We start from the raw sequence: 12,542 nt of genomic DNA, 5'->3' as shown, positions 1-12,542 counted from the left end.
AAGCAGATGTTCTAGCACTCAGTAAGGCCCCCTCTATTGGCTTAGCTGGGATCAACTACCTTCATCTTTCTGCTCTCCCATAATTATCTACTGCAGTGACCATTCAGCACTAAACTGCAAATTTTCTCAGGGAAAAGCGGCAACACAAGCCCTCAGTTTGCTTAATTTTCTCCTCCAATTCCTTTTAGCCTCTTAGAACATAAACCCCATCATTTTATTTAAAAATGCAACTGGCTAGGAATATATTATAGCCCACTCTACTCCCCCACCATCACATGGTTGGTCCAGGCCTCAGTCAACTTGATCGGAGATCTAGATAAGATCCTGTTTATTCGTACATCGGGGCTTATTCCCAAATGAAGCGGGTACCTGGTTGCAGCTTTGAAAGCCACATAATCCTTCTCCCAAACAGGATGGTTAAGGGGAAATTGCATATTGTGTTTTTCTCCTACCCTTTCGACAGGGGTTCTCTAATTTGAGGGTGGGGAAGCTAAGGCCCTCCAGATGTTCTGCCACTGACCTGTGGCCATTCAGAAGGGGAAGGGTAGTAGCTCAGTGACAGGGCTTCTGTTCTGCATGTTCAACCCCCCAGCATCTCCAGATAGAGGTGGAAAATTCCCCACGGCCTGAAAACCTGGAGAGCCACTGTCAGTTAATATAGACAAAGCTGAGCTAGATAGATTAGTGCTCTGACTCAGTAGAAGGTAGCCTTCCTGTGTTCATGGACTACAACTCCCATCATGCCTGACAACTGGCCACCCTGGCTGGGGCTGATGGGAGGTGGAGTTGAATAATATCTGGAGTTCACCAGGTTGCAGAAGGCTGCATCAGATGATTCAATGATTAAAACACAGGGCATGACCTGTTAAAGTACACCTTTGTCATTCCATCAGTTGCAACTTGCTTACAAAGGACAATCTTTTAGTATGCAATACTTACACTGTTTTAATGCAGAGCTGTGGTGCTTTATCAAGTTTAGAGATATAAAATCTTGGATTACACATGATCCCTTTGACAGGTAAGAGCATTCAGTGTGCTCTCAGTTCTGTCTACTATCTGATCATCGGTCCATCTACTTATTTTTTTTTTAAGCAAAAGGCAGTGTGTGTGTATCAACATAATTGTCTTTGGTGGGGGAGTAAGGTATTTATGGGAATTGGTTTTAGACTATGACCCACTATCCTGATTGAAGATGCAGATGAATGAGATTATGAGTCAGGTTAGAGTTTAATCAAGGGCCTGGGAGAGGGAGAGGGTAATCTGCTTGGCCAAAGATTTCCTACAATTCCACAAGTTTCTGGCTTTGCTGGTTATCGGCTTCCTTCTTAGCTGTACAACATTGCGGGTGGACGCGCTCTCTCTGGCAAATGCATGAAGATGAAAGGTCCAATAAAGTATTTACTCTGCCTGCGTTCAGCAGGGATGGGGGAGAAAAACAGTGGAAGAACACCAGCAGGAAAACTAGACCGGATAACGAGTGCTTGATAATGAGCGCAACACAAGAAATTGTTTTTTAAAATACAAAGCAATATAGAAACAAGAGGTGGCTGATTTGGTTATGCTCTGAGAACTGTTTGGGGGGGGGCATGGAGAGATAAGGGGTCTGAGCTTGGGGAGGGAGCCAGCAGGTTGTCACCCAGTTGGTCCATGCCAGCCCAACCCACAGTCCTGCTACCATCTCCCAATGTTCTTCAGCTGTCCCCAGATGTTGGACTATAATCATCCCTGACCACTGGCTATGCAGTCTGAGGCTGCTGAGAGTAGCTTCCAGAGAACCTAGAATCATAGAATCATAGAGTTGGAAGAGACCACAAGGGCCATCGAGTCCAACCCCCTGCCAAGCAGGAAACACCATCAGAGCACTCCTGACATATGGTTGTCAAGCCTCTGCTTAAAGACCTCCAAAGAAGGAGACTCCACCACACTCCTTGGCAGCAAATTCCACTGTCGAACAGCTCTTACTGTCAGGAAGTTCTTCCTAATGTTTAGGTGGAATCTTCTTTCTTGTAGTTTGGATCCATTGCTCCGTGTCCGCTTCTCTGGAGCAGCAGAAAACAACCTGGGAGGTTGTGGACACTCTTTCCTTGGAGGCTTTTAAGCAGAGGTGGGATGGCCATCTGCCATGGATGCTTGAGGCTCTGGCTCCACATACTGTTTCCACCTTACCAGTACCAATGGGCATCAGCCAGGTGTGAACAGTGGATTCCTCCCACCTTTCTCTTTTGTTCAAAATCTTATAGAAAGCTGTAAGCAATTCTGCAGAAAGGAAGCCCTGCAGTGGGATGGAGGGTTTCTCCCATGCTTGAACAATCATCAGGTTGTGGGGGCAGATTTGTAGTGGCAGCGGAGTATGCATGTCTAAAATCATAGGTGCCTGCTTGTGGCTCTGAGCCTCCCCTTTCCTGCCTTGGCATCTTTTACTCAGCCTTTGCCCCTGATTTTTTTTTGCAGTGGCCCAAAGTCAGATAAAGTTGGTATCTGTGTGGATCTGAATTTATTTTATATCTATGTTGTTGTGGTTAAACTGTTTACAATTGGTTTTAATTGGTTTTTTATATATATATGCAAATGTTTAAACCGTTTTCACACATGCAGGTTTTTCTATATACGTTTTTATTGTAGTGCAAATTGCTTTGGGGTGCCTCGTGGGAAGCCATTCATAAATGAAATATACTGCAGTACATATTTTGGAAAGTTGTTTGTTGCTATGCAACAAAGCCATTATAAAATATAAACTAAATAAAACAGAATAAAATACATTCCAAAATTAAAACAGTTATTAAAACCAGACATTCTGTCAGATAAGAGTTTGCTCCCATGAATAATTTAACTTCTCATCCCCCAAACTTTACTCCTTAAAATCGTTGCTCCAAAGGCAAAACAAGCCAATTTTTCAGAGACTATGCATTTGGACACTTTTTAAGACAAATAATGCTTTCTGATATCAAGGAGCAGGTTTCTCTCTATGTTTGGATACATTTGCACACCACTGTGAATCAAGATGAAGGACTGAACCTTTCAAAACTGCTCTGATTTTAACCACTGATTTCAAAACTGGAGTGGTTTTTTTTTAGTGTCGTAGAATTTCCGAGCAATGCTGGGTACAAGCTTGCTAGATGATAACAGCAGTAGTGATACTGCCCATCCTCTCATTTTCTGGATCTGTTCTTATGAATGGATGGCTGCTACATCCCTGACCTGGAATTAACAACATCTCCCCCCCCTTCCAAAAAAACCCCAAACACTTTTCATAACTATGTTGGAGGGAAGCAGCGGGAAATTCCAAGTTAGAAGAGGGAGTCACAATTCCCAGGAAATTTCACTGGCAAAAAACGTAAGCAAAAAACCACTTATAAAGAAATTAGACACAACTCAGATACTGAAGGTTCCCAGTGCACAAGTCATTGCATTTTTCTGGAGCTCATTCAGCAGGAAGACATTACCATGTTGGTCAGCAAATTCCAGGCCGTATATTTTTCAACAGGATGTGGAGAAGACAAAATACAACAGATGTTACCGGGGGGTGGGGGTGGGGAGTCCTTACTTTTGGATTAAGACCTAAAACCTCAGAACGAATATTTTATACACAGAGAGAGACACAGAGGAATAAGATTTCATCATGGCCACTGTGCTTGTTTCGTTTTTTTGAGATGAGTATATAGAAGGGTTATTTTGCAATTTATTTGCTGTGGTTCCCAGAAGTGATGTGAAGATAATCTCTATACTGGCTTAATGGTGTGTGTGTGTGTGTGTGTGTGTGTGTGTGTGTGTACTAGACATCTATACCTATCAGGAGTATCTATTGTCTTCTTATGGTTGCTGGTGATGCTGAAATCCTCCTCCTCATCTATTAAAGTTGTAAGTTCTTTGTAAAGCCATTGGATGAGCACAAGCATCAATTTAAAGCAGTCCTATTTGCATGGGCATCAACTCTAGAATACTAAGGGACCGACTTCTTTGTGGAAGGGTACAAAAATGCAAGGGGGAGAGAGAGGGGGGGGGGTGCAACAGCAGCACATAGCACAATACCCAATTTATTAGGATCAGCATGACTGGCTGTAGTCCTATGCCATTTCCTCTGCTTCCCTTAAACTCAGTGGTGCTTACTTCTGACTGTAGACTGCATAGCTTCAACTTGCGAAGCACAAACATGTCAGACTTTATTGAACAGAAGATTTCCAGACAGCTGAAATTCAGCCTGAAAACTTTCAACAGGAACTGCAAACCATCTTGCAGAGATTGCTTCGTTCAAAGTTTATTGCTGCTTTAAAGTCTTTCAGAATTATTCAACTTGTTGTTTTGAACTGTTTTTCTTCCACCTATAATTTTATCCGCCCACCAGCACCCACCTCTTTTAAACCGCTTTGAGGTTTCTTTTACAGTCAAATAGTGGTGTATAAAAAGGTAAAGGGACCCCTGACCATTAGGTCCAGTAGTGGCCGACTCTGGGGTTGCGGCGCTCATTTCGCTTTATTGGCCGAGGGAGCCAGCGTACAGCTTCCGGGTCATGTGGTCAGCATGACTAAGCCGCTTCTGGCGAACCAGAGCAGCGCACGGAAATGCTGTTTACCTTCCCGCCGGAGTGGTACCTATTTATCTACTTGCACTTCAATATGCTTTCAAACTGCTAGGTGGGCAGGAGCTGGGACCGAGCAACGGGAGCTCACCCCGTCAAGGGGATTCGAACAGCCGACCTTCTGTGGTTTAACCCACAGCGCCACCTGCGTCCCAAATAAGTAAATAAATAAATATTGTTCCTCTGCATCCAACCAATCTATGACAGCAATGGATGTGAATTTTATCTTTGTATGGTAAGCTGGTTTCTACAACACATGCTCACCCCCTTCTCTCTCTCTCTCTCCTCCATCCAGGCAACCAAGAGACATTATCAGAGTTCTAAGACATGCTCCTGCCAGATGAAAACACTCACGACAAGTGTGAACAGGATGGGTGGCCTGGAATGGGTCCAAAAGACCAGCTAGAGAAGGGGCCAGGCTTCCCCATCTATGCCATTCTGCTGCCCAAGACTCAGGAGTCAACACTTTCCAGGTAAGTGGCAATCTGCGCTGCTTGCCAGGTAAGTGTGCATAGCAGGGGCAGGAGAATCCATGGCTCCGCGTAACTTGTTGCAGTTTCCATCAGCTACAAACAGTTATCAGGGATGATGGGAGACATAGGTTGTCTTTACATGATACACATGAAGCACACTTCACCCCACCACCCAAAAAAAAAAAAAAAGGATCCTGGGAAATGTAGTTTTATTAAGGCTGTTGGGAATTGTAGCTCTCTAAACTACAGCTCCCAGGCTTCTTGGGAGATGTGCTGTAAATGAATGGTGTGCATGCAGCCATAGTCCAGCAAGATTTGAGGGTGGTAGGTTCCCCACCCCTAGTTCATTGTGTGGAATTGCAGCTGAGTATCATTCACTGAGCTGTGCAGCTCTGCAAATGAGCTTACAAGCTTTGAAGGGAACAGGAATAAGAAAACAGGGACTGCAGGCAGAAGCCTCTAAGATTTGCCCAGCTGTTTAACCCTAAGCTCCACAGATCCTCTTAGTGCTGCCATCTGGAATGAGAGCCTAGGCCAGCAACTTCACCAAGCCGAGTCCCCGCAGATGTTTTGGACTACAACCGCCATCAGCTGATGGGAGGGAGTGCTGGCTAAGGCTGATGGGAGTTGTAGTCCAAAGCATCTGGAGGTCCCCAGGTTGGCAAAGGCCGGGCTGGGAAATTATCGCCCCATAGTCATGGCTCCAGACCTGCATTGCACATTTCCCCAATAGGATGGGCAGGTTCCAGCAGCGCCGAAATGCACCCAATTGGGGGGGGCAGTGCTGCATGTGCACGACGTCACATATGCAATGCCCCCCCCAACCCAACTCTGTCCGCCATCCCACACCCACCCATCGCCACCCAACTCATCTTTGTGAAAGGACATGCGGGGCAAAGATGTTTTGCCCCATGTTTCCCTGGCAAAGCTTGCCAACGCAACATCCGGGAAGGTGCTCTGGCAATCCTTAAAAAGGGACACGAGGGGCGAAGATGCCATGCTAAATCCTATCCCATTCTTATTCCTTTATCTATGGAAGAATAGAAAAGAGTCTTTTTAAATGCACACTTTGACCAACGGAACCTAGAGACTGGCTCACACACTTGTGACATTGTCATTAGGACTCCCACCTGCAAAAATGATTGGTCTACCACTTCTGGCTCACCCCACCCCACCCATGGGTGAAACTTACTGCCACCGAACCATGTCTTCTGGATAACAAAGAAACATAGGGCAGTACACAACTCAGTGTCACTCAGAGGGGATCTGTTGAAAGGAATGGACCTAACTTAGTCCTGTTCATTCATTTCAGTGGGTCTGCTCTGGGTGAAACTCAGCTGACAAGTACCGCTATAGTTGGGAGAGGGTTCTGAGTTCGTCTGGTTCAGTTCCTTGCTCTGGGCAAGAACTGCAATGCAGGAACAACAGCAGCAAGAATACTCATTGCGAAGTACTGGAAGACGCAAGATCTACCCACTCTGGAAGAATGGCAGATGAAGGTGATAGACTATATGGGACTAGCTGAAATGACCGGCAGAATCCGAGACCAGGGAAAAGAGACGGTGGAGGAAGACTGGAAGAAATTCAAAGACTATCTGCAGAGGCATTATAAAATTAATGGACATTAGTGTGATGTTGGATAAAAATTAAGTGGTTACCAGCTGTAATGTAGAGGTTGACTAATAAGTTACAATAAGTTATAATAAGGATTTGCTGAATTAAGAACTTGAACTGGAATACAAAAGGGGGAGGTGAGAGGAGGTCTGGGAAACAAGTTAATGGAAATGAGTAATGGAAATTACATTTGTTTTAACTGTTCTTTTTGTTTTTGTATTTTTGTATTTTTATTATTTCTTTTTTTTGTGTATGTTTATTTTTTTGTATTAATTGGAAACTTCAATAAATATTTTTTAAAAAAGAACTGCAATGCAGGATACAACAAGGGCACCCTTGAAAAACAGCCATCCAGATTCTGCTTAAAAAGCCCCTCCAGTGAAGGAGTGTCCACCACTTTGCAAAGCAAGTTTATTCTAACAATTAGCCCATTTGGACTCATTTGGAGACTCATTTGGACAAAGGGGGGCAGTGCTCCACCAGTCTCAGTCTGCCCCTACCTCTTCCCTTGCACCCAGTCCTAGTGGGGTGGAGGCACTGGCTCTCAACTTCCTCCACCTTAGTTTCAGCTTTGGAGAACTCGGCAGTGGGGAGGAGGAGGATAGGGACAAACTGTGGCCCTTGATGTTCAGCCCCAGACAGAGTAGTCAGTGATCAGGGATGATGAGAGCTGTCATCCTGGCCACAGGCTCTCCATCTCAGGTTGCTTCCAGACAGCCTGTTTAGTCAGCATTCGCCCTGAATCCATTGCAGGGAGATTGGAGGACGTTGGTTGTGTATTGAAATCCCTCCTTCCTTGGAGGTTTTCATGGATGCTTCAGTCGACATTTCTGCATTGTAGGGGGTTGGACTAGATGACCCTCGGGATCCCTTCCAACTCTACACAGTTATATGATTCTATGAAATGAGCATCCAACCTACTACAGGGAGGTTAGACGAGGTTGCATCACTGCACGGACGTCCCAGGCTTCCCAGCAGCCGCTTTCCTTATCCCCGCTCAGGCATAAAAACAAAACAAAATCGGATGTTTTCGAGAAGCGGGTTTGTTGCACAAGATCTCCCCATCAGGATGCAATTGTGCAACCGGAATTTGCCATGTAAGATTGCAGCCCGCCCGAAAGCAGCGAAGGAGCCTGGAAGAGCCCCCCGATTTCAAGACTGTGCGCTTATCGGTCTTATGGATCGTCCTTTCTTGTGTCGGCAACAGGCGTCGCTTCACTTAGCATTTACAATGTTGGCTTGGCTTCCCGCCGCCGCCTCTCCCAACTCCTTGCCCCTTCTGCCAAGTCCTACCCGGACGGCGTCCCACCCGCAGGAGTTCCCCAGCCCGGCTCCCAGTCCCTCTGCCGCCTCGGCCACTTACCCGTCTGGCCGCTGGCGAGATCCAGGTGCTGGAGCAGCTGGAGGAGCCCGAGCGCGCGCAGCGCCGGGCGCATCGTCGAAACGGAGCGGCGCCCAGGATGCGCGCGAGCTCAGCCCGCCGCTCGTTCCACACCCGGCGCCTCCACCAGCGCCGCGGCATTCCCGAGCCCCACAGTCCCCGCCTCCCGATTGGCTGCGGGCGCCGAGCCCGGCCAGGGCTACAGGCCCCGCGGAAGAGCCAATCACCGGGCAGGGACTCCCCCAGCCCAGCCCCCCCGCCCCGGCAAGATCTATCTGGCGGGCTGTGCCCACCAGCAGGCAGGGAAATCGCGTGTGGGAGGCTGGGGAGGGGGATTACCGCCCCTCCTCTCACTGACATATATAGCACCGGGGGGGGGGGGAGTGCAAAGAGAGGGAGGCTGGGCGGTTTGCACATCTGTTGTGTCTGCGTCCAAAAGTCTCAGCACCTCCCCTTCTATAGGTATTCAGAATCTATCTGCTCACCATGAACTCAGTGGCAGCAGGATTCAAATTTGCTTCCACACTACGAGTGTTACTGTCAGTGTTACCAGTACTGCCAGGTACCGGTGCTATTTTTTACCTATACAGTGGTACCTCAGGTTAAGTACTTAATTCACTCCGGAGGTCCGTACTTAACCTGAAACTGTTCTTAACCTGAAACAACACTTTAGCTAATGGGGCCTCCTGCTGCCGCTGCACTGCCGGAGCCCGATTTCTGTTCTCATCCTGAAGCAAAGTTCTTAACCTGAAACACTATTTCAGGGTTAGCGGAATCTGTAACCTGAAGGGTATGTAACCCGAAGCGTATGTAACCTGAGGTACCACTGTACTTTGTTTACCTGCCAGGTACCAGTACTATAGGGACGTGGGTGGCGCTGTGGGTTAAACCACAGAGCCTAGGACTTGTCGATCAGTTCGGCGGTTCGAATCCCCACGACGGGGTGAGCTCCGTTGCTCGGTCCCTGCTCCTGCGAACCTAGCAGTTCGAAAGCACGTCAAAGTGCAAGTAGATAAATAGGTACCGCTCCGGCGGGAAGGTAAACGGCGTTTCCGTGCGCTGCTCTGGTTCGCCAGAAGCAGTTTAGTTATGTTGGCCACATGACCCGGAAGCTGTACGCCGGCTCCCTTGGCCAATAAAGCAAGATGAGCGCCGCAACCCCAGAGTCGGCCACAACTGGACCTAATGGTCAGGGGTCCCTTTACCCTTTATCTACCAGTACTATTGCCTGTGGTGATACCACTGGTGCCGCTAGTATACTTAGGTAACTTTTGAGTCCCGCTTTTGAGTGTATGGGGATAGCCGGTTCTTTAAAACAGGGGTAGCCAGTGCAGAAACCTCCAGATGTTGTGCTGGGCTAGAGAAAAATAATGAAGGGGGGGCAGGACAGGTGCATATCAGCTGGTGCATATTTTTCCGCCCCTGAATAGGGCTTCTTGAGAAACTGGTTTCACTCTGAAAATAAAAGCTCGTTGCAGATTGATCCAGTCCGACCCCTGCAATGCAGGAATCTTTTTGCCCAACGTGGGGCTTGAACTCATGACCCTGAGACTAAGAATCACGTGCTCCACCAATTGAGCTATCTTGGAGCTAGCATGTTGAGGACAAGTACAAACTATTTTGGATTAAGAAAAACTGCATTTCAATGCTATAACTGGGTTAGCGTATAGAATCATAGAATCATAGAGTTGGAAGAGACCACAAGGGCCATCGAGTCCAACCCCCTGCCAAGCAGGAAACACCATCAGAGCACTCCTGACATATGGTTGTCAAGCCTCTGCTTAAAGACCTCCAAAGAAGGAGACTCCACCACACTCCTTGGCAGCAAATTCCACTGTCGAACAGCTCTTACTGTCAGGAAGTTCTTCCTCATGTTTAGGTGGAATCTTCTTTCTTGTAGTTTGGAACCATTGCTCCGTGTCCGCTTCTCTGGAGCAGCAGAAAACAACCTTTCTCCCTCCTCTATGTGACATCCTTTTATATATTTGAACATGGCTATCATATCACCCCTTAACCTCCTCTTCTCCAGGCTATCACCCCTTAATCTTCTCTTCTCCAGGCTAAACATGTACAGCCATTGTCTGATTTTAGCATCCTTTTGCTTCTCCTGGAACCAAAGCAACAGAAAGGGTTGCAAACAGAATGGAAAATAAAATATCTGGTCTTCTCTGTCTCTCACTGTAAAACTGGGAGCTGCTTCCTGAAACTGCTTTTATTTAATGTCTAATACTTGGCAGTGCCTACTTTCAAAACTTGGCATTCCCTCTTTTTCAGTAAACAGATGTCCGTCCCGACACCCAGCACGCCAGGTGGCATTTGGCGCCATCAAGTGGTCATGACATTTGTCCTGCTAAAAGTCCCTTAGAACGAAATAACTTGCTTTGCCTGTGCTGAGTAGCAACAATTTGTGGGCCACCTTGCAAAGAAATAATGGGTTGCAGGGCAAAGGCTAGCTTGCATATTGAACATTTAATTGCATATTGAGGAGTAGATGTGCTGAGCTCCTTTATGTGAGGTGGGATCGTGAGTGGCCCAGGATCCCCCCCCCCCGTGTAGATTCCCCTTCATATGATCCCCAAACATACAACCGGGGAGGCATAGCTGACCTGTTGGGGCTACTATACAGTGTGATCCCTCACATGCACTTTCAGTGTCTGAGAGGGAGGGCCAAATTGACCTCTCACCATTAGCCAGTAGTGGCTAGTACTCATGGGAATGGTATGGTGGAAGGTGTGGAGACCAACAATAGGCGGTGCCACTACTAACCAGACCCAGACCCAATGGCAGGCAGAGCCAACTAATTCTGGTTGTGTTCTCCTCCCTCCTTGCTGAAATCTACAAGGGCAACACGGAGACTGAGAGGGAGGAAGCCAACAGCTAATACAAACCCCTGGACTTGCTGCAAGTAGGAAGGGAGACAGATGTGGGCTGGCTAAGGGCAGACTGAGGTTGGTGGGTCAGGGCGCATTCACACTAATGGACCAACCCCCCCCCTCATGTTAATTCCCAAACTGTGGTCCGCAGACAAGCTTCATTAAGCTAGTTTACGGTGTGTCTGCAAAAATGAAATTAAAAATCATACAGCAACTACCAGAGTGCACTGCAATTGCTGCAACAGGCAGAAAAATCATTATGTGGTCTGCCAAGACCCTCAACAACTTTTGGGTGGTCAGTGGGGAGAAGAGTTTCACAACCACCAGTTTAGCCTTGCGAATGGGTGTTTTTTTAAAAAATACGATTTCTTACCTGCTCTTCACCATAAACACCCAGGGCAGGTTACCATGTAATATATAGTTATGAAAACAAATGCACAGTTACAACTCTACAAAACAAGTTAAGCTTTTCCAGCTAGAACAGAACAGTATAGATTCAGCAAAAGAGGTGGGTCCCACAAAGCAAAACAAAAGCTGTCAAATTGCATGTTGATTAAGCCATTAATCTCTCCATTACATTTGGTTATGGGTAGAATCATAGAATCATAGAATCATAGAGTTGGAAGAGACCACAAGGGCCATCGAGTCCAACCCCCTGCCAAGCAGGAAACACCATCAGAGCACTCCTGACATATGGTTGTCAAGCCTCTGCTTAAAGACCTCCAAAGAAGGAGACTCCACCACACACCTTGGCAGCAAATTCCACTGTCGAACAGCTCTTACTGTCAGGAAGTTCTTCCTAATGTTTAGGTGGTAAAGAGCAAGATTGATACAGGATCGTTCTGGTGTCTTTGCCATCCTGACCAACATCTTAAAGGCGCCATTCCCTTTGATTCAAAAGAAAAGAAGCTATGTGATTTATTATTCTTGCCGCACTTTTAAAAAACATGAATAATAGCAGTAATCATAAAACAAATTATCAAAGGCAGGATAAAACAAAAATTAAAAAACCTGCTTAAACAGCCCAGCATAGCAAATAGTAGAAGCTAAAAGAAACCCAAGGCTTGGTGAAGCAGAAGTTTTGAGTTCGTGTCTAATGCAGAAATGAGAAACCTGTGGTCTCTCCAGATGTTATTGGACTATGACTCCCACCATCCTTTCCCATTAGCCATACTGGCTGGGGCTGATGGGAATGAGGAGTCCAACATCAGTAGGGCCAGAGTTTCCACACCCCTGGTCTAAATATTAGAAGTGGCCCTAAAGATCTCAAAGTGGAAGAAGTTGCTTTGGAACACTGCATTGGCTGAAACTACAGTATTTAACTGAATGGTGCTTCAAGATGTACTGGGTTGTATGTAATTAAATGAAAAGATTTACCAACTTTATAAAGAATACATCTATGGCCTATGGAAGAGACAATACATCTTCTGTGCCTTCACAACACCGAAATGCAGACGCTGTATATAGTATCACATCCATGTCTGCACCTCAGAGTCATGAAGTCTCATGCAATTGTTCTGTTATTATTGCATTGTTGTGCGCAATTCCAGTCTCTGAGCCAAAGACTCCAGTGGTTCATGTGCTTATTTGTTTATTTACTATATTTGTATACAGCCTGAAGATCA

General features: G+C 46.5%; 1 protein-coding gene across 2 annotated transcripts in view; it reads right to left on the bottom strand.

The window, feature by feature from the left end:
* Positions 1-8,170, bottom strand: part of LOC309345675 (discoidin, CUB and LCCL domain-containing protein 1-like) — a 42,136-nt gene extending 33,966 nt beyond the window's left edge. For both annotated transcript variants that reach the window (XM_081868949.1, XM_081868950.1), the window contains exon 1: positions 8,027-8,170. In XM_081868949.1, the coding sequence (XP_081725075.1) occupies positions 8,027-8,099 (73 nt within the window). In that variant the 5' untranslated portion in view covers positions 8,100-8,170. The remainder of the gene's footprint in view (positions 1-8,026) is intronic.
* Between the last annotated feature and the right edge of the window lie 4,372 nt (positions 8,171-12,542).

The sequence above is a fragment of the Podarcis erhardii genome (genome assembly GCF_964252035.2).
Source record: "Podarcis erhardii genome assembly, chromosome: 7".
NCBI classification, from domain to species: domain Eukaryota; kingdom Metazoa; phylum Chordata; class Lepidosauria; order Squamata; family Lacertidae; genus Podarcis; species Podarcis erhardii.
The sequence above is the reverse complement of the archived record's forward strand: the minus strand, read 5'-3'. Positions and strand labels throughout refer to the sequence as shown.